The sequence below is a fragment of the Trichoderma camerunense genome (genome assembly GCF_050948025.1).
Source record: "Trichoderma camerunense strain CBS 138272 chromosome Unknown V8C40scaffold_5, whole genome shotgun sequence".
Lineage (NCBI taxonomy): Eukaryota > Fungi > Ascomycota > Sordariomycetes > Hypocreales > Hypocreaceae > Trichoderma > Trichoderma camerunense.
This window is the reverse complement of record NW_028145365.1, coordinates 362,960-386,239: the sequence shown is the minus strand read 5'-3', so window position 1 is coordinate 386,239 and position 23,280 is coordinate 362,960. Positions and strand designations below refer to the sequence as shown.

At 52.9% G+C, this 23,280-nt stretch overlaps 7 protein-coding genes across 7 annotated transcripts; 4 read left to right on the top strand and 3 right to left on the bottom strand.

Annotated features, from left to right (window-relative positions):
- Positions 1-1,550: 1,550 nt before the first annotated feature.
- Positions 1,551-4,906, top strand: V8C40DRAFT_273677 (transcription factor domain-containing protein; the record flags this gene model as incomplete). The annotated part of the gene is made up of 3 exons (XM_083220518.1): positions 1,551-1,867; positions 2,041-2,853; positions 3,019-4,906. The coding sequence occupies 3 exons, from the start codon at positions 1,551-1,553 to the stop codon at positions 4,904-4,906; spliced, it is 3,018 nt and encodes a 1,005-aa protein (XP_083075373.1).
- Positions 4,907-5,465: 559 nt separating this feature from the next.
- V8C40DRAFT_285886 (casein kinase 1) lies at positions 5,466-7,096 on the bottom strand (the record flags this gene model as incomplete). The annotated part of the gene is made up of 4 exons (XM_083222465.1): positions 5,466-6,281; positions 6,347-6,867; positions 6,936-7,017; positions 7,079-7,096. 4 exons carry the CDS (start codon positions 7,094-7,096, stop codon positions 5,466-5,468), a joined length of 1,437 nt encoding a protein of 478 aa, XP_083075372.1.
- Positions 7,097-8,398: 1,302 nt separating this feature from the next.
- V8C40DRAFT_169531 (histone deacetylase complex subunit SAP30 Sin3-binding domain-containing protein) lies at positions 8,399-9,523 on the top strand. Its single transcript, XM_083211593.1, has 2 exons — positions 8,399-8,946; positions 9,044-9,523. The coding sequence occupies exons 1-2, from the start codon at positions 8,752-8,754 to the stop codon at positions 9,368-9,370; spliced, it is 522 nt and encodes a 173-aa protein (XP_083075371.1). The 5' UTR covers positions 8,399-8,751; the 3' UTR covers positions 9,371-9,523.
- A 1,401-nt stretch (positions 9,524-10,924) lies between these two features.
- Positions 10,925-12,850, top strand: V8C40DRAFT_169513 (uncharacterized protein). Its single transcript, XM_083211592.1, has 3 exons — positions 10,925-11,237; positions 11,305-12,503; positions 12,574-12,850. The coding sequence occupies exons 1-3, from the start codon at positions 11,052-11,054 to the stop codon at positions 12,746-12,748; spliced, it is 1,560 nt and encodes a 519-aa protein (XP_083075370.1). The 5' UTR covers positions 10,925-11,051; the 3' UTR covers positions 12,749-12,850.
- A 264-nt stretch (positions 12,851-13,114) lies between these two features.
- Positions 13,115-14,607, bottom strand: V8C40DRAFT_238477 (uncharacterized protein). The gene is made up of 3 exons (XM_083214452.1): positions 14,368-14,607; positions 14,250-14,293; positions 13,115-14,193 (listed from the first exon to the last, which is right to left on the bottom strand). Exons 1-3 carry the CDS (start codon positions 14,440-14,442, stop codon positions 13,662-13,664), a joined length of 651 nt encoding a protein of 216 aa, XP_083075369.1. The 5' UTR covers positions 14,443-14,607; the 3' UTR covers positions 13,115-13,661.
- Positions 14,608-14,839: 232 nt separating this feature from the next.
- Positions 14,840-17,633, top strand: V8C40DRAFT_263643 (ATP-dependent RNA helicase DBP10; the record flags this gene model as incomplete). Its single annotated transcript, XM_083219486.1, has 2 exons — positions 14,840-15,116; positions 15,202-17,633. The coding sequence occupies 2 exons, from the start codon at positions 14,840-14,842 to the stop codon at positions 17,631-17,633; spliced, it is 2,709 nt and encodes a 902-aa protein (XP_083075368.1).
- A 175-nt stretch (positions 17,634-17,808) lies between these two features.
- On the bottom strand, positions 17,809-22,080 carry V8C40DRAFT_169489 (folliculin-interacting protein N-terminus-domain-containing protein). The gene has a single exon (XM_083211591.1). The coding sequence runs from the start codon at positions 21,895-21,897 to the stop codon at positions 18,325-18,327; it is 3,573 nt and encodes a 1,190-aa protein (XP_083075367.1). The 5' UTR covers positions 21,898-22,080; the 3' UTR covers positions 17,809-18,324.
- Between the last annotated feature and the right edge of the window lie 1,200 nt (positions 22,081-23,280).

Below are 23,280 nucleotides of genomic sequence, written 5' to 3'. Positions count from 1 at the left end.
TCCAGCCCAGCCTCCACAAGGCGGTTGCGCGGTTAATGTTCAGTGCCTGGACGGGAAATAAAACTCCGCAAGACCAAGGGACAGGTATGGAGTAGCCGAGCTGAAGTGTACGATGGACGGGGTACGAGTACAGCCGTTTTCTTTCTTCGTACAGCATCACAAGTAGACTGAGTGGTGATGCATCCTCTAAGTGAAGAACATTATCCATGTACTGCAGACGATGCACTCAAACTTCAGCCCTTTTTTACGTTTTGCTCTCAACTTCTTCCATCCTCTTTGCCCACCCTGTCCAGTCTAATCCAGCCTTTCTTGCGCACCCAATCAGGGGTCCAGCCGCAGCATCGCTTGCAAAGGCCCGCCCGCCTCGCCCTCACTGGCTCAGTCCCCCAAAATAGCGCTTGTAGGTGCATTTAGCAATTACAGTGCAGCGCTGGAGTGCATGTGCTAGGCCTGCCCAGCATGCTAGTGCCAGTAAATCCATGGGTGACCCCATGGTTCAGCATGGGGCGACGTTCCATGGGGGTCCCTCCACTGTCAATCCTTCTTTTGCAACGCCCAATCTCCATCTGATCGCCCATTGTGCCCGCGCCATCTTGTCGTCCCATCACCATCAAAAAAGGGACCAGGAAAAAAAAAAAAAAAAAAAGGACTGCTGACTGCTGCAACTCACCAGCAACACGCCCGGCCCGACAAACGGCTACGGTCGACTCGACGCCCTCGCAGGATCTGCCCTGCTCTGCTCGGATCTGCTCTGCTCACGCAAGGCATCTGTGCTTTTGGGCAAGCTCCAGCTTTTTTCAGCTTTGAGGCCATCGTCGAGTCGAGTCGCTCAGCTTTTGCCCCCAGTCCCGCACCCGTCGCCGCCCCTCTCCAGACGCCAGACGCCAGACTCCATCGTGAGCCTCAGTCTCGCCAGAGTCTCTCCTGCTACGCGCCCTGTACTGCACTTTTTCTGCGCTTCTTTGCCCTGCTTTGCCCTGCCATTGCCGCCGTGTCGGTGCTGAGCCTTGCCCTGCCAGTCACACGACGGTGCGCTATCGGCTGTCCATCATCTTTGCCCAGTCCTCGCCGAGCCTCTTCGTTCCCTCGCATGATCGGGCCCGGATCTTAACCGTTGGCCGGGTCGTTCCGTTGGGCTGGTTTTGGCAGCCATGTTGTATTGAGCGCATCTTTATAATCGCTTTCCTAGGCAGGCTGACATAGAAGGACATCGTCTCGCCAAGTCCAACATCTGTCCTGTCTCTGTGTTGTCCTTTTGCGTCCCGCTTCCGCTGCCGGTCCAGTCACGGAGGTCCCGCAAGACTAGAGATCAAGGACAAGAGAGAGGAAGAAAAAAAGGGGAGCCACTCCGCGGAAGAATATCTTCGAGCGGCTGTTGATCGGAGTCGAGGCCGTTGTGCAATCGTTTCTCTGCTTTTTTTTTTGTTTCCCGTCTACCGACGCGGCGATCCGGATCCCTCCCTTGACGCTGTCCACACCTTGTTGGTGGGCCCTCGATCTCTGCCCTCCTGACGTCTCTACCCAAGAGAGAAACCGTCTCACATCAAGCAATGACTATTAGTGTTCAGTCTGTTGCGGCAAAGCCAACATTACCCATCTCTCCGGCCAGCTCCACCGCCATGGGCTCCGCCCGCGATGGAAGCGGCGCGTCGCCAGAAGACTCTGGACAAGTCCGAGTTGCCAAGACGGAAAATGGGACACCCAGTCGTGATGAGAACCCAAAGAGAAATGGCGATGACCAGAATGAGGCATCGTCAAATTCCGAAGAGCCAACGCGCAAGCGGAGGCGGAGCCGTAAGGGCCTTGAGAAGAGATTCGAATGCAACGCCGAGGGCTGTGGGAAGAGCTACTCAAGAGCAGAGCATTTGTAAGTTGAACAATTCAGATACCCGTGTTTTCGTCGTTGCTTCTTCCTAGGACGGTAATTGGGATCGATACCGTTCCTGGCTGTAGCAGCACCCGTGCGTCTTCTTGGTGCGGGATATACAACGTCTGCATTCTTCAGCCCTTGTCAGATATGCTCGACTAACAGCATCTCAGATATCGACATCAACTTAACCACAACTCCAAACAAATTTTTCGCTGCGAGTACCCAGACTGCCCTCGGACCTTTGTTCGAGGCGACTTGTTGAAGCGTCATATGGACCGGCATACAGCCAAGGGCTCACAGCTCAACAGAAGAGACTCCATGGTTAGCCATGCGGCATCTATTCCTTCTCCCAAACTCGTTCCCGTTGATTCTAGTCGGCCTGTGCCTGTGCCTGTGCCTATTTCTGCGCCCGTGCCCGTGCCTGCATATCATGATCCCAGGCCACCCCCACCAATACATCATCATCACCCCTCTCCCCAAGAGCCTCCGGGGGACCCTTACCCTCTGATTAACAATGCCGGTCCTCCTCTATTCCCCGGTAGTGTGTCGTCTGTTGGGCATGATGCGTATGGGCGTGACCCCATCGCTCACGGCGCGGCTGCGCCTCGCAGACTAGCAGGCGGCCAGCCTTCTCATGGACCGACCCGGCCGTCGATCCAAACCAATGTCGGGCCATATGGCGTGATATCACCAGCCTCCAGTGGACAAGGCTACCATAGCCAATCTAGCAGTACTCCACAAACTGCCGGCTTCGTGCCTCAGCATAATGTTCTTCCATTTAGCTTGCCGCCAGCACAATATTCTCACTTACAAACGGCCCCAGCGCCGCCGAGGGATGGACCGCCGTCTCATGGAACGACAACAGCATCGGCGCAGTATTCTGACGCCCACAATCATCACCCAAACGAGATGATCATGCTGGACCACATGGAAATGTCAAGCAGTGGACCCGTATTTGCTGACGATGGTGTCAACAAGTCTCCGTATGTAGGGATGCCCGAGGATTTCATGGCATATCTGTTCAACTCCTTGCCAGCAAATGGTTCTCCTCACCCACAGGCGCTGCCCCCTCCTCTCCTACCGTAAGCAAAACTCAACGCAACCCCAGCTGGGATCTGCTATAATACCAAGCTAATGCCCCTTTTTAGTTACGGCAATTCGCAGAATGGCAGTCACGACGACCACTTCTTAGGCGAACATTCAACTGTGGGATTCTTTCCTTCTGACCCACAAGATGTTATGGCTGTTAATAACATCTTGGAGCAGCATGCCCCAGAGGCCAATATCACAGAGGAGCGTAGCCAGGAGATTTTTGACCTGATTAGCGACCGCTTCCAAGAAGACAATGAGGACATTTCAGCGAGACAACGGCGCAACAGCATCCTGGGCGGCGACCGCTCTTCCGGAGAGCACATGCTAAGCAGACGGATGATGCAGGCCTACGTTGGGTCGTACTGGTACCATTTCAGCGATCAAATGCCAATCTTGCACAAGCCCACCTTTGCCACGGAGAAGACACCCAACCTTTTGCTCATCGCCATCATGGCCATTGGCGCCGCTTGCCTGGATAGAACACACGGGACAAAAGTGACAATGGCAGGCGCTGAGGTTTCCAATTTCCTCGCGGAGCATTTGCGATGGGAAGTATTCATGGAGCGCAGTTTTCGGCCTCCCGCTAAGTTATGGGTTTTCCAAACGCTGATCCTGCTTGAGCTTTACGAAAAGATGTATTCAACGAGAGAACTCCACGAGCGAGCTCACATTCACCACGCCACTACGGTTACCTTGATGAGGAGAGGACGATCTCTCATTGGAAAATCGACATTGGATTCGCCACCCCAGCATAGTTCCGACGGATCGCGAAAATCTTCGGCCTCCGGTATAGCTCACACAGCAGACGAATGGTGGAACCACTGGATTACGAACGAGGCCACTCGGAGAGCTGCCTTTGCTGCCTTCATCATCGACTCGACTCACGCCACCATGTTTGGCCATTCGGCAGTCATGGTAGCCCACGAGATGAGGCTAACGCTCCCTTGTGATGAGTCACTATGGAGGGCGGCCAGCAGCGCTGAAGTCGGTCGAGTCGAAGCCAACCTAATATCCCGTGGCATCAAACCCGTAACGTTCCTCGAGGGCCTGAAACGCACGCTGAGCCATCAGGACGTACGGACGACACCATTCGGCCGATCAGTCCTTATGGCTGGGCTTCTCAGTGTCACATATCATATGCACCAGCGTGATCTTCAAGTCAACGTGCTAGGAGGAGGCGTCATTCAGGCCCTTGGCGGGCGAGACAAGTGGCGGGCAACTCTCACCAGGGCATACGACTCATGGAAGTCCAACTTCGATAAGGCGCTTGAACAGAACGAATCTGACCCCTATCGATTGGATCTACAACAGCAAGATTTCAACGTCGTATTTGAGAGCCGTACGGTGTTGCACCATTTGGCCCACATGGCTATGCATGCCGATATTGTAGACTGCCAAATGTTTGCTCGGGCGAAGCGGCTTCTTGGTCGGTCTATCGGCCATCAAGAATTCCTCAGCGCCCAGCGAAGAATCAAGGAGTTTTGGGCACCGTCTGCAAGGGCTCGCGATGCGGTGTATTACGCACTCAAGTTTCTCTTATCTGTTCTTGTGCCCGATCAAGCTGGACCTCCGTATTCGACGAGTCCTGATCATGACAAGCCATACGAGACACGCGATGATGTGCTCTTGAATCGACCTTGGGTCCTCTACTTCGCGGCACTGGTCGTCTGGTGCTATGGGTTTGCGGTCGAGGGACCTTGCTTGGCTGGATCGACGCCGGTGGGCCACCATGAACAATGGCAACAGATGAGAGCCTACCTCAGCAAGTATGGCGGGGTGACAGACCCCAATGAGCTGAGGAATATGAGAGGAATAAACGGCAACACGGCGTTGCTCATGGTCCTGAAGGATACCTTTGACAACTCTCGATGGGAGCTGCTCCACGAAGGCGCCAACCTGTTACACAACTGTATAGTGCTGAACTCTGGAGGCAATGTCTTGTAAAAAAGCCTTGTGAGCGACTGACGCTTTTTTCTACTTTATGACTTCACGGTATATTTTTTTGGTTTTGATATTTTATTGGATTTTTTTGTTCGTCTACGCATCACGATTTTAAGGGATACATCAGCCGGAGGGTGGGGGGTACAGCTGAAAGATTTTACGTGCGGATAGCTGGGCGGATTAGCCTCCAACATATGGGACGGCGCATACTATTGCTTGTTTTCAAAATACCCCTTTTTCTAGTGACAGCAATGGCGGGTTGTGTACGGTCTGTGTTTATTATTGAGGATATGAAATCTTTGTGGCTTTGTGGGAAATGAAGGGACAAAAAAAAGCCGGGCTTGTTAAATAAAAATGGAAAGTTTTATGTGCTTTTCGTCTGCTATGCTATTTTGTGACAATGTGAACACTGACTATTTTGTTGCAAACTACGCTTTTGACCAATACGCCACCTTGTTGAAAAACAAAATTCTACTCTCAGTACTATACAAATACGTGCTTCATACATGTATATGAACCTCATGCTCTACTAGTCGTCAAAGATATATATGTCTCAACACGTCTAGGTCCGGGCACGGGGTTTCTTTGCCGGCGCTTTTTTGACAACCACCTTGATCGCAGCCTTGTTTGCGGCCACTTTCTTTGCGACGACCTTTTCCTTCTTTTCCTTCTTGGGCTTCTTCTCTACCGGGGCCGGTTTGCTCCGCCGTGTTCTTGGAGGAGGGCTTTCACTCTTTTTCTTCTTGATGAATATGATTCTGGGTTTTCGTAGAGGCTTGGCGGGTTCCTTGTTTTGCTGCTTTGTCTCTTCTTCCTGCGCTTTCTGTTCCTCCTTGACCTTTTTTGCGCGAGGTTTTTCGGCCTTTTTGGGTCTTCCTTTGGGCTTTTTGGCAGGGAGTTTGTAGTCTTCATCTTCCTCTTTCATCTTTTTCATCGGAAGGCTGTCATTTACCAATGTGAGCTCCGAGTCCACCGACAGTTCTTTGTACTGCTGCACACTGCCATGTACCAAGGTAAGCTCTGGGCCATGTTGCATGTTGTTGCTGCTACCATCCTCCAGCAAATCCCAGTCATAGACGCCATCGTACTTATATCCCAAGCGCTTCATCAACCTCCTGTACATTGCCCTCAGCTCGGCATACTTGGGCTTGTGGTTGTACCTGGCCGAGCGGGCGTACATGAGGTGTCGGGCGAAGGGGGAGGGCAGGCCTTTACAGATTTGTTTGATTGGGAGGCCGAGCTTGGCCCGGGTGACGCGCTGATCTAAGGCGGCAGTGTTTTCTTTTTCGTTGGCGTAGCCTTGCCAGGGGAGGGAGCCGCTGGCGAAGTAGATGAGCATGTAGGCGAGTGATTCGAGGTCGTCTTTGGGGGATTGAGACTTTGGGGAATCTTGTTAGATCTTGGAACAGATAATGGTAAAAAGGGGATGAAATATGTACTCACGCGGTTCAGATGAGCTGCTATAGGTGCCCAATAATAAGTACCGCAAAACGCATAGCTAGGCGCAACAACAACCCCTTCGTCCTTCGTATACTCACCAACCAGACCAAGGTCTAGGATATAAACCATCTTCCCATTCTCCTTACCAAAGCCCATGACGAAATTGTCCGGCTTAATGTCCCTATGAACAATTTTGTGTGAGTCAAATAACTCGAGACGCTCCAGCAGCTGGTCCGCCAGCATGAGCGTCGTCTTGAGCGAAAATTTCTTCCCGCAGCGGTAGAAGAGGGTCTGGAGGGAGGGCCCGAGGAGCTCGTAGACCATGAACTCGTGGGCCGCTTGGCGACCGATTTTTTCTTGACGGCCGTTCTCGTGGTGGGTTGCTATGCCTGGGTTGTTGCGGAGGAGGGTATAGTAGAAGGACTCGCTTTCGAGATTGTCCATTTGAGAGGGTGAGGATGCACTACCTGGGGGGAGGTTTTGGAGTTTGACGGCGACGATTTGGTTTGTTTGGAGGTCGGTTGCTGAATGTTTCGTGTGTTAGTGGTGGATTGGATTGGATTGAGATTGAGGGAAGGGTAGGATGAGATACCGATGTAGACGCTGCCGAAGCCTCCTTGGCCGATGAGGCCATCGAGGCGCCATCTGTTTTTGATGACATGTTTCTTGAAAGACTAAGATGATTAGTTTTCTTCTTGTTTGGAGATATATGACCTTGAATAGTGTGAGATATACCTGTATTATTTCAGACATGATGGCCTACTGAATTCTGATATTGGCTATCAGAAAGGAGGATGTAAGTGGAGGAATATTACAGTTGAATTCTTTGGGGTGATTCTACGAGGACATATATACAAGTTGCAGAGTATTTTTAAAAGTGCATTATTCCTTTGTACGAGTTGATACCTTCCTTTGATATCATCATGATCTATAAATGGAAATGGAAATACACTTTCAAAGACGAGGATAAAAGAAACCATGAGGAAATGCATGTAACAAAGAATATGATAATAAGGGACGAAAGATGTTTCAATGCATCTGCTTGTCTATCCATTGTGCTGCAACTATGGCCTAGTATGAGCTGGGTTCATTGTACGAACTATGCATGTAAGATATTGCTAATGTCTCTAAGCTTGACAATTCCATGTACCTAAATATAAGCACGGTGTTGGAATTAGGATCTCGAGCTATGGGCATTGAGACCGAGAAGTCAATGGCTTGGTGCTAGCCCTAATGCGGTAGTTTATTGTTAGGGACTCCAGTGACATCACCGATATCTTATCGCAATTCGGGGTTCATCGTGCTTTTTATTTTATTTTTCTTCAGCAGCAGCAGCGGCACAGCATTTGCGAATACCTGCCTAATCCTTAATACTTACCTGGTACCAGATAGGCGCTTGACAGAGCAAAGAAATGTTTGGGTCTAATTTTTCTTCAAAAAGAATAACCGCGGCTATGGCAGATCCTTGACTCAGCTGTATGTCTTAATCCGATCTTTTTTTTTTCTCCTGGTGAGACGCTGCACAACTTGCACCGCGCTTATCCAGGCGCTAGCACCTTGCACCAGGAACAAAAAAAATTGAACGGGAAGAAAGAAAATCCCCATAGTGGCAAATCCGGCAGAGTTCAAAGAGGCGAGCACCTAGAAAAGAAGAAAGAAGCAATGGAGAAGAAAAAGAAGAAAGCGACTGGAAGAAAAAGTCAAAAGCCCGCCCTAGCAAAGCCATTGATGCAAGTAGCTCTGCTCAATGCACCACTGTAGGTACATGGCGCCGCATACTGTCTGCCACCAACATGCAGTACCTACCGCACTTGGCCTAACTCTCGTCCCATGTGCTCTAGCGCTGCTAATGGCTGGCTCTGGCTGGCAAAAAAAAGGCACCGGCACACGCATCCTCTTAGACGCCAATTCGGTGCACGCGACGCATTAAAAGCGACCCCACCAGAAGCGCCTTGGTGGCTCCCCCACTTTCTGAGGGCGGAAGGTCAAGGACAGCGACAGGTACCCTCGCACCGAGCAACGCCGTCAGCGGTACTTTGCTCGGCGCTGTCAAGGCTCGGTAGCGCGTCATTCCGCCCACAGTGCCGGTTCAACGTTCCTGTACTCGCCCTCGTAGCGGAAAAAAAGGCGGCCATAGCATTAGCAAGAGTCAGGTGCTGCACTGCCAAAGCCTCTCCCTCCAGGTTCCTTGTCCAGACCCTCGCTTCTCCTCCGAACCTCGCAGCCCACACGCAAGCCAAACCAGCTGAGCACTTTTCGTCCATGAGATGTGACGATCTTCCGTCTCCTCACCTTTTCCCACAGCTCCATATCCCGCATTCTCGCTCCTGCTTCTTCGTCTAGCAGCTCCAAAGCCACAGCTTGCATTGCCCTGATCGGTCCACTTTCCTCTCTCTCTCTCCTCTACGATGGCTCCGACCAAGACGTCTCGAAAAGATCACGACGAGCACAAGGCCGACGCTCCCGTTGAAAAAAAGAACGGCCACGGCTCGACAAAGATGCGCCGCGGCGCAAGCCAGCAGACTCACGCTGCCAAACACGACCTTCATCCCGCTCCCACATCTGTGCCTGTCCAGGTGCCGACCGAAGCCCTGCTCCCAAGCGTACGTCTTGTCCCTCGGTGGTTGCTTAGTCCACCTCTCCAATCCTCAACTCAGCACGTCGACAGCGTCCAGAAGCGATGCTAACATAACCTCACAGCTTCCCTGGGCCTCCTTCGAGCGACGATCCCTCCACGCCTACCTCCGCGAGCACGAGCTGACCACGCCGTCGTCCTACTCGAGTTCCTTCCACAATTGGGTGCTCTCGCGACCCGGCAGCTTGGGCCTATACTCTCCCACAATGGTCCGCAAGCAGCAGATCAAGCGACAGTCCAAAGACCAGCTCGCCCTGGCCGTGCGCAAGCACTTCAATGGGCTGGGCATCCAGGAGAACGATGTCATTGTCGACTTCATATACAAAGTACGCAATCACCAGGTCGTAAAAGACCAAGGCACGGTCAAGCAAGTCATTGTCGTGGCTGAGTGACCTGGTGCCTCATAAATGGAGAGCTCTGGTGAGCAGCTGCATCGTTTTACTGGCATGGATTGGTGTTTTTGGCGTTACAAGGTTCCTGAGCACGACACCAGATGTGTGTACGTGGTGGGTAGATACCCGTGGGAGTCGTTTGGCACTCTGATGGCTTTTGTTTTTCTTTTCTTCTTTTCTTTTTCTTCTTGCTCTCTCTCTCACTGGTTTCCTGCGAGGCACATCGCGGTGTGCTCTATCGCGCCACTTGTTACAATGGTACTACGGGCCAAAGAACCCGCCGGTTTGGGACTGGTTCAACTGTTTTAAGCAGCATATCGACAGGCACTGGTCTGGAATTCGCAGCGCCGCTCATATAGAAGGGGACGAATTGGTGTTTTCTGTTTATAAATATCCTGTAGAGAATTGACGAATACAACATGATATCGAATGAATCTACGGCTAGCTTCTTCCTTTTTTCTCGTGCTGTCTTTAGAAAAAAAACGGTGGCGTGAAACATTGCATGCGAGACATAGGAGGGACACGAAACATGCACAAGGATCAGAGACACACTGAAGAAATTCCTTCACAGGGCACGGGCCTGGCTCAGGTGGTTCGACGATCCACTTGCTGCGCAGTCTTGCATGTTACTCGTACTCGGTACTTAAGTCCACAGCGCTGCATGTCATCAGGCCAACGGCTCGGGCGTCGCTTGGCTGTGCATGGAGCTGCCCGACAGGTCGCCTGGTACAGCCAGCAAAAGCGCTCCGTTCCTCGCAGCATTGTACCGAGTACTTTTGCTTGCCACTCAATGGATGTGAGCTGCAGGCTGACCTGATAGAGGTAACCGTACCTTAGTAACGTCGGGTTGATATGCGCATTACAGTGAGCAGCACGTCTAACATCACCTGATGAGCATCCATAGTAATATTCGCGTCCAATTGCATGAGTGAAGCTGTTCGCGAGCTTCGTCAGTCAGTCCGCCAGTCTGCCTGTCACCCATGTCAGTGGGTCCCTTTGAGCGGCTGGCTTATCAATTCTCGGCGTGCAGTAATAGAGAAGTGACAAGGGCAGGCCTCTGCTGTATGAGCGTTGGCACTCTGTATTATTCGGAGCTTTACTAATATCGCCCATGCTACAGGCGCAGAATCTCCCCCATAATTGAAGCTGTCCACAGAGCCGATCGAGTGCAATTATCCGTTTCCTCAGCGAAGCCATTCTCCCAAGCAAAACGGCACGAGGGCGGGATCGGCCGGGTTATGACGGCATATCGGAGGCGCGGAGAGCGAGCCACCAATCATCAGGCACGCAAAAGGCGTTCGCAAGACAGCTCGAGCTCGGCTTAAAATCGGCAAAAACGCGGCAATTCCAATGACCAGCCAGAGAATCAATTTACCCCCACCTTTTTTCGGTGCATGTTCGTCTAAATTATTTCTCGTCGCAAACATCGACGTCCGTGGAAGCTTTTGGTGGAGAGCTGCTTAATAACTTTTTGGAGGGGACAAATTTCGAGCCGATCGCCGTAGAGCCGATTCTCTTTTCCTTAGCTTTCCATCTGCTACTCGGTCTCCTTCTGTCTGATCTTTATCTCTGTTCGGGTTTTGCTCGGTTTAGGTGAAGGATTGAGAGGCAATCGGAGGACAAGACTAATCGAAAAAGAAGGAAGACGAAAGAATATATTGAGATTTTGACATCTTCAGCAATGTCCAACCTCCTCTTCAAGGCCGCGGCTCCGGCGCGCGCACTTGCAAAGAGCCATAATCTCTCCGGGGGACCGAAACTCCAGCAATGCCTCCGAAAAGGCGCTCGGCTTCACACGGCTTCTTTCCGCTCTCGAGCTGAGCGACCCAATGCCCGGAAAGAGCACAATGCTCGAGCGTCTCAGAGGGTAGGTTCTCAACACAAGAAATGGATAACTTAGAAGCTAGATACTGACAACATGTTGGTGATATTAGACTTTCCACGCGACCAATACCTTGCTGCAGAAGGATCCGTACAAGGCCCTCGGCGTAGACAAGTCCGCAACCGCCGCCGAGATCAAAAAGGCATACTACGGCTTGGCCAAGAAGTTCCACCCCGACACCAACAAGGATCCCACGGCAAAAGACAAGTTTGGCGAGATCCAAACCGCCTACGAGATCCTCTCCGACCCCAAGAAGAGGGAGCAATACGACCAATTCGGTGATGCCAGCTTTGATCCCAACGCGGCCGGAGGCAATCCCTTTGCAGGCGCAGCTGGCGGCAATCCTTTCGCGGGATTCGGTGCACAGGGTGGATTCGGCGGAGGTTTCGGCGGCGGTTTCAACTTTGAGGACTTGTTTTCGGCTTTTGGTGGCCGTCGATCGAATCCTTTCCAGCAGGAGATTCTCGTGGGCGACAACATCGAGTCTCATGTGAGCATCAGCTTCATGGAGGCAGCCAAGGGAACGAGCAAAACTATCACCATCACACCTGTCGAATCTTGCAACACATGCTCCGGCAGTGGCTTGAAGTCTGGCGCTCAGAGGTCTCAGTGCCACAGTTGTGAAGGAACCGGAACGCGGGTGCACTATGCGCAGGGCGGCTTCCAGATGGCCTCGACATGCGGAAGTTGTGGAGGAACTGGTTCAACGATCCCAAAGAGCTCCGAGTGCCGGACGTGCTCTGGCCAGGGTGTCGTGCGCAATAAGAAGACCATCACCGTCGACATCCCCGCAGGTATCGAGGACGGCATGCGGCTCCGGATAGACGGGGCCGGTGATGCTCCCATAACCGGAAGGTCCACCAGCCCCGATGCCCGGGCCCAGCGCGGAGATCTCTACGTCTTTGTTCGGGTTGCTACGGACCCCAAGTTCAGCCGCGAGGGCTCAAATATTCTCTACACAGCTAACATCCCTCTCACCACGGCCATTCTCGGCGGACAGGTCACAATTCCCACGCTGGACGGCACGGTTAACCTCAAGGTGGCCACCGGTACCAACACCGGCGACAAGGTCACTCTGCCGGGCATGGGTATGCAGCGCCTCGGTTCGCGGAGAGCGGGTTCCGGTGATCTAAAGGTCGAATTCCGAGTCAAGATGCCCAAGTCGCTCAGCGCCAGCCAGCGCACCATTCTCGAGATGCTCGCCGATGAGATGGACGACAAGTCAGCTCGCCGCGTTATGAACGTTTCAAGGTCAGAGGGAGATTCCAAAACTTGAGCTGCCGCGATCGCTTTACTAACACGCAGATTTTTTGACGTGCAGCCCTGATCCCAAAGACCCTGATTCTCACAAAGATGAGGGATTCCTCAAGTCCATGTGGCATAATCTGACTCACCATCCCGCACATGAAAAGGACGCCTCTGGAACCTCTGGATCTACCGGCGAATCCACTAGCGACGACAAGGGGAAGAAGGAGAACAAGTCTGCGTCCGACTAAGCTCCTCATATCTTCTAGAAATAGTGCCAAATCTATCACCAACCTACTTCGCTTTTACTCGTACGACATTTGAACCGAGGAAACCAAAATTCTAAAAAATTGAAAAACCTAACGCGATCATGCATGAAACGTTGGTAGCTCCGAAAGGAGCAGGGAGGATCATTTTGCATAGAGCTGGAAACTAAACACATTCACACACACTCATCACAAAAAAAGGAGAGAGCTTGCATTCGACGGTGTTGTCGTTGAAAAAAAAAGAAGGCCTTGAATTATGTATGATATTATTTGACGGCGGCGTTTTTGCTCAGATCGGTTTGGGGCCCTGGCTTTTGGGGGTTTACTGGCGGCGGTAGATGCTTTGGGCATTGTGTATATTAATAACTGAGAGATGATTTTGAAAGAAAAATAAGAAAGGGGGAGAGGGGGACGAAGAGACGCGGTTTTCGCGGAGGCCAATCTCCCCTCTTTGATATATATACGGCGCTGTTTGCTACCTAGGTATTTCTATGTGCTTTGTGTTCTAAGCTCAGACGCGGTTTTGAATCATGACTGTGGTATTGTCGGGCAGCCAGATTCATCATCGGTCTTAGCCGTGTAAAAACCGTATATTCTGTGATTTCCATCTTGTTTCTAAATCCATGCCAGAACATGCTTCACCATGACCCAAATTTTTGTTGAGGCAGCGAGAATCTGCTGAGACCTGTTTGTGCCGATGGTATGATATGCTTGGCTACCATTGTCAGACGTAAAACCTTCATTAAACTCCAAGCGACTCACAAGGAAAGATATCATCCTCCAACCAAAAGACCCTTCAGCCCCTTTGCCTCCCCACTCCTCGCAAAAAGCAAAGAGGTAGCTCAAAGGGAGCTCTGACGATTCCGTTCATATGATTTACTTCACTCCTCCCTCTCCTTCAACCAATCGGCTTAAGCTTCTTCTTCTTCTTCTTGTCATCACCACCCCCCTTGCCCTTCTGAAACTGCCGCCAGCTATTAATTCTGACGTCCCGCGTCGCCTCCCAGTCCTGCTCATGCTGCCTCTTGCGCTTCCTGTCCTCAACCTCCTCGTCCTGCCGCCGCTGCTCCCTGCCCTCCTCCTGCAGCTGGGCCTTCATCTGGCGCCTCCTGCGATGTTCATTGTCGATGAGCACCTCGCGCGTCTTGTCGCGCCACTTCTTGGCGAACTCGTCCGTCTTGAGCTCGGGGCTGTCGACGGTCCACTTGTTCTCCCTGATGAGCAGCATGCGGGCGTCGGCGATGGCCTCGTCGAGGCGCTCGCGGTGCTTCTCGTCCATGAGCTCCGTCTGGGCCTTCTTCAGCCGGTCAAAGGCGTCGGGCGCACGCGGGTTCTTGGTCTTGTCGGGGTGGATGAGGAGGGATTTCTTGCGGTATGTCACTTTGATGTCTGATTCCGGGACGCCGGGCTGCAGGTCTAGAACGGCGTATCTGTAGAGATGAGTGTTAGATGGTGGGATATCCTGGATTTTGAGAGGCGTGCTCACGCATCGAGGCGGAATGCCTTGAGGATCCGATCAATCTCGGCATCCTAGGATTCGATTTTGTTAGCATTCAACTGATTTGATTCTGCGCGGCGGAAAGAGGAGGGTAGCTGCAGCGAACCTTGTCGAATTCCTTGGCCTCTAGCTCGAGGGCATCGAGGGCATCTTTATCATCCTTTGTAGTCGCATCCGCCATTATGACGACGGTATCAGCCGAAAGTCTTTCGCTTTATAAGTATGCAACAAACGGTTCTTTGGCGACAAGAAACGGAGGAGGAACAACGAGCGTGAGGTGAGCGGTTGGGATGTTGGTAAGGCAGCTTCTCGCGTGCCTTTTGTCAATTGGAGCGATGATTCGCGCAAGGCTCGAATGTAGCAGCGAAAAAGAGTGGATGCGATGCCGCATTAAGACTCAACCGGGGTCCATAATTCCGCACCCCCACTGGGGCCGATAAGATAAGGCCCGAACTTTTAGATGGAGAAGAAAAAAAGTTGGCCGCGAGTTTCAAGTTCCAGCACGTTGAGGCTGGTGGCAGTGAGACGAACGCAAAAATTACATTCAGTATAGCGAAAGATTTCGCTGGTTGTCCATCATGCCCAGTCGTCGCGCAGCTTCACCGGCGGCCTCAGAGCCCGAGCTGGACATTCTCGACTCATTATATCCCGGCGACGAGGACAATGGAGCGCAGGGAATGAGCAAAGATGGCCAGGATGGATTGGACTTTGATGCCTTTCTCAATGCGGGCGCGGCTGGAGGAGGTGAAGAAGATGATGAGGCATTCATTGCGCTGCAGCAGGCAGCTTCATATCGCAAAGCTTCAAACCTGAAGGGCAGAACAGTCAAGAAAGGCGGTGGCTTTCAGGCAATGGGTGAGTTGGAGAGCCAGAGAAAGGACGAGCTTTGCGATGCATTGGCTCTCGATCAAAGCGTTTACCTAATTCTAAATCTTTACAGGTCTCAATGCGAACCTTCTCAAGGCCATCGCTCGCAAAGGATTCTCAGTCCCGACCCCGATTCAGAGGAAAACGATCCCCCTGGTTCTCGAGCGGAAAGACGTCGTCGGCATGGCCAGAACAGGTTCAGGAAAGACTGCGGCATTCGTCATCCCCATGATTGAGCGACTGCGCGCCCACAGTTCCAAATTTGGTAGCCGAGCACTGATTCTTTCACCCTCGCGAGAACTGGCCATCCAGACCCTCAAGGTTGTCAAGGAACTCGGCCGAGGAACAGATCTCAAGTCGGTGCTTTTGGTCGGTGGTGACAGCTTGGAGGAACAGTTCGGCTTCATGTCCGCCAATCCTGATATTGTCATTGCCACTCCAGGTCGATTCCTGCATCTCAAGGTTGAGATGGGACTTGATCTCTCATCAATCAAATACGTCGTCTTTGACGAGGCCGATAGACTTTTCGAGATGGGTTTCGCTACTCAGTTAACCGAGATTCTACACGCCCTCCCCCTTTCAAGACAGACACTCCTCTTCTCCGCGACACTTCCAGCTTCATTAGTCGAGTTTGCCCGAGCCGGTCTACAGGATCCCAGTCTTGTGCGACTCGACGCAGACACCAAGGTTTCCCCTGACTTGGAGACGGCATTCTTCTCCGTCAAGGGAGCTGAAAAGGAAGGATCCCTGCTACATATTCTCCACGACGTCATCAAAGTTCCTCTAGGACCTCCCGCGGGCGCTGAGGATGAGACGGAGAAGAATTCAAAGAAGCGGAAGCGCCAGCCAGACAACGGCGCCGGAAAGCCCACACAGCACTCGACGATTATCTTCACAGCTACAAAGCATCACGTCGAATATCTATACAATCTACTAAAGAGCGCTGGATTTGCAACATCCCACGTGTATGGTTCTCTTGACCAAACCGCTCGACGAATACAGGTTGAGGAGTTCCGGATGGGCAAGACGAATCTGCTTGTCGTCACAGATGTCGCTGCCAGAGGTATCGATATTCCTGTTTTGGCCAACGTCATCAACTACGACTTCCCCCCTCAGCCAAAGGTATTTATCCACCGAGTTGGTCGTACCGCTCGTGCAGGTCAGAGAGGTTGGGCTTACAGTCTGGTCCGAGATGTGGATGCCCCATATCTTCTAGATCTACAACTCTTCTTGGGCAAGAAGCTAGTTGTCGGACAAACAGAGACGGAACCATCATACACTGACGATGTTGTTGTTGGAGCTTTGCAACGAGACGCTGTTGGAACCCACGTAGAATGGTTCAACAAATTCCTTCATGAGAACGAAGACGTCGATGCGCTGCGAATCGTTGCCTCCAAAGCAGAAAAGCTCTACATGAAGACGCGAAACTCTGCCTCAAGCCAGAGCGCAAAGCGTTCAAGAGAGGAGGTTGCATCCAGGGGCTGGTCGCAGCTGCATCCGCTCTTCGGCAAGGACGTCGACGGCGCAGAAGAAGCTCGTGCTGCCATGCTGGCCAAGATTAGCAACTTTAAGCCTCAGGAGACGATTTTCGAGGTTGGACAAGGAGACAAGGCGACGAGCGAGGCGGCAGAAGTGATGAAGCAGCTCCGCAAGAGAGTCAAGCCGCGCAAGAAGGAAGAAGCCAACGACGAGGAAATGGAGGTCGACGACGACTACGGTGGCGCTCCAGCTCTAGATAGCGACGAAGACGCGAATATGGATGAGGATGACGATGATGAATACGGCGACGATCTCGAGGTCACAATCACCAACACCGGAAAGACGAGGAAAGAAAAGGGCCGGACCGACTGGCGCGACAACGACGTCTTCATGTCTTACACCCCCCGTACCATCAACGCCGCCGAAGAGCGCGGCTACGGAGTCCACTCGGGCGGCCAGGGCTCCAGCTTCGTCGAGCTCGCCCGCGACGCAACGATGGACCTGACCAACGACGACACGGCAAAGGCCTTTGGCGCGCCCACGAAGCCGCGCATGCGCTGGGACGCCAAGTCCAAGAAGTACGTCAACAGCGCAAACGACGAGGACGGCTCCAAGGGCGCAAAGATGATTGTCGGCGAGAGCGGCGTCAAGATTGCTGCCAGTTTTAGCAGTGGCCGCTTCGACAAGTGGAAGAAGGCTCATCGTGTTCATAAGCTGCCTCAGGTTGGCGAGCTGGTTAAACCTGGTAGTGCTACTACACAGCTGCCGTCGGGCGTGCGGTACAAGCACAAGAAGGAGCTTGCGCCCAAGGAGGCCGACAAGTATAGGGATGACTTCCACGTGCGCAAGAAGAGAGTCAACGAGGCGCGCGAGAAGCGTGTTGGACGCTTCAAGGATGGCATGGGCAGTAAGAAGGAGGTCAAGGGATTGACTGATATCCGCAAGGCCAGAGAGGAGAAGGAGCGCAAGAGGGCGAAGACGGGCAGACATCAGTCAGCAAAGGCAGGAAATGGCCGAAGGAGATAAATGAGCGTGATAGAAACTCGGTTAAAGTACTGTATTAATTTCTTTGAAAGCAAGTATATGTATCAATGGTGTTCCGCATAGAAGCACAAAAAGGGAGATTCCCATTACCAATATCACTGCATATCTTACACAATATCATCACACGCGCCAGTAAAATAGATTGAAATGAACATAATTTGTTGTCTTTCAAATTAATAAAAAGCGTACTCTATCAAAATTTCTTAGCAAAAAGAGAGCTCTTGTGTGGCTAAGTTCAACGTAGCAGTCATAGCCCGTTTCTGTCATGTCCATCCAACGCCTCGCTCAAAAATAAACGCGAGCAAAAAAAAAATCAAAATATCGCTAGGCCAAAAGAGAGCTGGAGAGACAGAATCTTCAAGAGCATGGCCGTATAGAGCTGGAATTGGAACAATCGTATATTGGTTTCCGAACCAACCGATAAAATCAAAAGATGAGGTGCGTTAAAACATCTTTGCACCGCTGGGGTATCATATGTTGGGAGTAGGAACCAGAGTATTAGGGTAGTGGTGGTGATACAAGCTTCGTTTGGTTGGTCGTCCCATATCGTAGAAACCAAAAGTTCATAACGTCGTTAATAGGGAGAAACGTCAGAGGAAGTGTTATAGAAGACAAGAACAGAAAGAAATAAAGAAAGATGATACAAGAGGGAGAGTGTTGCTGCCCTCGGGGCTTATTCGCTAGAGTCAAGAGTGCTTGCCCACTGCCTAACCGCGTCACGCAGAACGCTCTCGCTAGCTGGCCCTTGCTTGTTGCGTCCAAAATTGTTGCCGTCGTCATTGTCGATAACCTCTCGGATAGTGTCTTCCAAAGCAGACAGCACAACCGTCTTGCACTGTCTCCGCGGTATCTCGAGTGGAGGCTCCGGCATCTGCGTTGACTCCGAGAGCGTATCCGGTATGGCACTGCTGCCACCACTCTCGATAGGGCCGAGGATATCAACATGAACCTGGGAAGAGGCAGAAGAGTGCTCTTTACTAGAGTCTGGGATGAGGTGAATAACCTTCTCCAAGGCATCTGCAAGATTCTCATCAGGCACGGTTACTGTTTCCTCAATCCACTCTTCATCCAACGTCGTTTCATGAGGCAAAACGGAGGGAGTGATGGCAACACCTCCAATCACGGGCTTTTCCACAGTTGGCCTTGGCTTCACCAGCCTGCGGTAGGTAATGCGAAGAATCGAGTCTGTGGTGGTGTCGGCGACAAGAGCCGAGCTGACATCAACCCAGCGCTCAGTCACGTCGTTGGCGTCAGATTGGACAACTACCGGAGTAGGCTCAGCTTGGAGCGCGGCCTTGATCTTCTCAAGGAGGCCCTCTTGGGGAGGAAGGCCCTGCAGGACAAAGTCGGGATGGAAGCGGTTTAACCAGCCGGCCGCGTTAAGGGGCAGGTCGCCGTCGATCGAGATGCGTCCAGTCTGCTCAAAGGAGTCAAGGCCGGGCAACCCAGGTGTTGAAAGGTACCCGCTGCTAGAGGGAGAACTGATGGCTGATTCAAATGAGGCAATGTAATCCGGGAATGGAACATCAACATCAATGACGCCATCGTCCGCGTTGATGGAAGTCTTGACGGGAGACTCAAAGGCGCCGTTAGGGTCAGGCGTCCTGTCGCTCTGGGTGAAGGACTTGCGGCCGCGCTCGGTGGTTTCCCGCGTGACGTCGACATCCCTGGCATTGCTTGCCCGGCGTAGATTTCCCAGCCGCCTATCAGGCCCTTCTTCAGCGAGAGACAGCTGAGCCAGGTCGGAAAGCTTGTTTGCTTGAGAGAAGCCCGCCTTGATTGGTGACCGGAGATCGCTGGCTTGGCTATACGTGCTGCCGCTGTCCATTGACTCACGGCGGCGTGCGCTCCACAGTCCGCTCATAAGGTTGCCCCATCGCAGGCCTTGGCTTGGGGGCCGCGCATTTCCTGCTGTGCCGCTTTCGCCCCTTTTCAGGGATCGCTTGAGGTCATCAGCAGCAGCACTGCCACTACTTCCGGGTCGTCGCCACCTAAGACTATCGGCCCGTTGAATAGTTGCAAAGTGCGGGATTGTCGAGTCCTGCATAATAGTGGAAGTAGCAACACTGCTCTTCCGGCTCATCAAGTCATGGCCCGGAATTGGAAGCCCGGTGGTCCGGATGGAAGCAGCGTCGGAAGCGCGCCTGTGGTGGCTCGCTTGGTCCGCAGCGCTCAAGTGTCCCGTTTGAGACGAGACCGTGCCGCTCCGGGTGCTTTGGCTTGCTGTCCTGGAGTGGGAGACACGCCCAAGCCCCGTGCGGCGGTTGATCTTGCGGCGAAGAGATTCTTCACGGACAACAGGGACAACGTAGGAGGGAGGAGAGTTTGAGAAGGCACCAACCGAAGCTGAAGTGCTTGGCCGATGCACTCGGGGACCGGGAACGTGCTGGTTCGCCGGCAGGAAAGCAGAAAGCAAGAATATGATGCGTCGTGCGGCCATCTTATCATCTGAAACGATAATGGTCCGCGCCGGTAGTGAGAGATCATCTTCGTTTTGGTTCTGCTTTCGAAGCAGTGCTCGCCTCCTGTACGCGGGAGAGCTGAGTGCTTGAAGCCAGTCAACGTGCGTGGCCAAGAATCCGGTAAGCAGAGTGTGGAGGAAGACGCCTTGATTAAGCCCGACAGCCCATTTGCATGTCCAGATAGCTTCGTCTCGCCAAATTCCCCAGCGTCCTTGTCCTGTGACGACACGGGAGGCGCTCAGGCCCATGACAATTCTGGATCTGGCAAGACCGACCTCGGATGCAATATGAACGTCATCTGAGAGACAGTTAGGCAGCAAAGAGACGAGTTTAGTAGTACCCTTAGACGGCTTGACTCGTGATTCGTCCAGGCGCCTCTCGGTCGGAAGAGACGGCCTCCTGGCGCTCATGTTTGCCCAAGAGGCTGAGTAAGGACCTGGAGAGGCCATGTCGGTTTGTTTAAGCATGGTGTGCAACCTAAATGCAGCAATGGACTGGAGATGAGTCAGAGTGCGCATGATGATGTCCCAGTGCTTTGTAAGCGAATCGATGCGATCTTCGACATCAATGGAAAAGGATGAGTCGGTAGTTTCGCCGTAAAGGCCCGATCCGGACATGTTCCAACCAGACATACGAGTTGAACTGTAGGACGAGGAGAAGAGGTCTTGGTCATTGTACGATCCTGGCTCGCGAAAGACAGGCTTAGGAGGTACGGCCGAAGATATGCGTGACGGTGACGGTGGGAGCTGTACGACGAGAACTACGGCGTACATTGGCGTGCGCCGCTGCTTTGGCTGCGGTTTCTTCTTCTTTTGGGCGGGCTCGTCGCCGGTGGGAGGAAATGGAAAGCCGCCATTGTCATCTGAGTACCGGCTGGGAGGCGTAACGGTGGAATCCAAGTCGTCGGCAGCGAGGGTCACCGGGAAGAGTCGAGTGATGAGAACCTTCTTTCTCTCACTCTGGCGCGGAGTAGATGCGCCAGTCGGCAACTGCGGGTGAGTTGGAGATACGGTTTGTGACGAGTAGGATTGGGACAGCTTGCTCGAGCGGCCGGTGGCACGTCCAATGGAGCTGCGGCCATCTCCGAACATGGAGCTTGCATGGTCCGGGATGCGAGATTCCGATGGCACGACGTGGACCTTTGTGGAAGTGCCCTTGTAAGCCATGAGCTCTGAGTTGCCAAAGATGCAGCTGGAGAAGGTAGCCAACTCCTCTCGATACTCGCGCGCAGCTCGCTGCCCATCCGTTTCCCCAAAGCTATGGCTACGGCTATGTACCGAGGCCCGACGGTCAAATGCCCCCTGGCGAAACTGAGAGCTATCCGTATGGGGGATGGATGGCCGGGAGCTTTGGCTGTGACTCCCCTTGCGAGGTGAAAGCGGGTTTGTCGTCGTCCTCTTCACGTCCTGGGTAGCAGTGGAATGCCTCTCAGTAGAGGCTGCAGCCTCGGGAAGGGGGTGGCTGTCGAAGAGGAGAGATGCATTAGTGGGACCGAGCGCATCCTGCATGATGATGACACGGACGTCCTTTACATCGAGCTCGAGGTCCTCGTTATAGTCGAAAGCGTTAGCCGGAGAGGCAGATGTTGCCGGAGCATTGAAGAATGGAAAGACTTGGTCATTGCGATGCTGGTAGAGATCCTGGGCGTCGGGGAAAAGCAGATTGCGGGTGTGTGAGTCCTCTTGGACAGATTCCAGGGAAAGGATAGGACGAGAGCCATTGTTGGACTGTGCAGGACCCGTAGACTGGCCACCGGAGCCAAGATGCAGAAGCCGTCCTAGCATATCGTGTAGCGCCGTCGAATGGTAAAAAAAGAAGAACAGGAAAATAAGACGAGAAGACGAGAATAGAAGTGGAATATCCAAATGCCGGGAAGTAAAGCTCAGCGAGGGCGCGGAAGATGCGGGATATCAGCTTCGGCACAGTTAACCCAAGCGATGCGCCATCACCAATAATAAAGTCGGGACATGGCGGCGGCACATGGACATGTTCGTTTCTTCTTTGTTCTTTTGATCTTTGCTTTTCGCTGCCCTTGATTTAGGTTCCCTCTCAAGTCTCGTCAGGCGCCAGTGCGTTTAGCCTCTTGGAAATGGGCTGTGAGTCGCAAGCCGTGTCACCAAGCTGAGATGGTCGCCGTTCAAGGTTTCGCTTATTTCCCAGATACTAAACGGCTGCAGTACAATCCAGCCGGTTCGGAGACCAGGGAGATTAGCCTGGCCGAAAGGGAAAGGAAAAGAAAGGAAAAAGTGATGTGTCTATCGACGCAAGACAAGACACGCAGCGCGCCGTGATAGATGGTGTGGCGGCAGAGCAGCTCCAGCTCCAATGCAAGGCACGTGCGTAAAGGGAGATGCCGGGCTGGGGGGGCGACGGCAGCGACGACGATGCGATGCGACGGTTCGTATAAGTAGTCGAGTATGGATTGGCTGCGAGCGAGAAGCAGCAGGAAATCGCCCCTCCAAAAGGCTGATTGTGCGAGGCCTATTCGCGAGGCAGCTCGAGCCTTTTGTTGGTGATGGGCGAATGAATGGTGAGGGAGAGGTCGGGTTGGAATCCAAGAGGTCGGGACCAGCAGACGAGCGCCTTTAGGGCGGTGGGGGCGAGGGCGAGCACTGGAAGCGAAAAAAACAGCAGTCCCCAGCACGGCCAACTCCCGCTAGCGCTCAGCAGCAGCAGGTTGCGTAGTGGGCTAGGTAGTGGGCTAACAGTGGGTTCGCTGCGCTGTTAGGGCTCTTGGGGTGCCCCAGAACGCTGGAGCCCACTGGGGGCGTTGCCAGTTGAGGTGGCGCGAGCCAAGCACTAGGAGCCACAGCGCAGTAGCCGCGGCGGAGAGCGCGGGGCGGCGTGTGCGCTGTGGATTTGGTGCAGTACAAGAGCGGCTGGCGGAGGTTCAAGTATGGGGTACCTGGTGTATCCCGCAGTGCCTTGTGCAGCTTGCAGGTACTCCATACATGCCAACTCTTGTACATTCAGGACCGCTGGACTTCAAATATCGACAGGTTGACTGGCAAATTCAATCCAAGGACACACTCGCAGCTGTGGGTTTCGATGCTACTAGGCACTTTAGCAACTGGTGACCAGTTTAGGAGTCCCGTCGTTGTGCATCACTTTTCTCCTTGCGTTATTAAAGTGCCGCCGCTGATTGGTTGCAGAGCTCAGATCCCCAA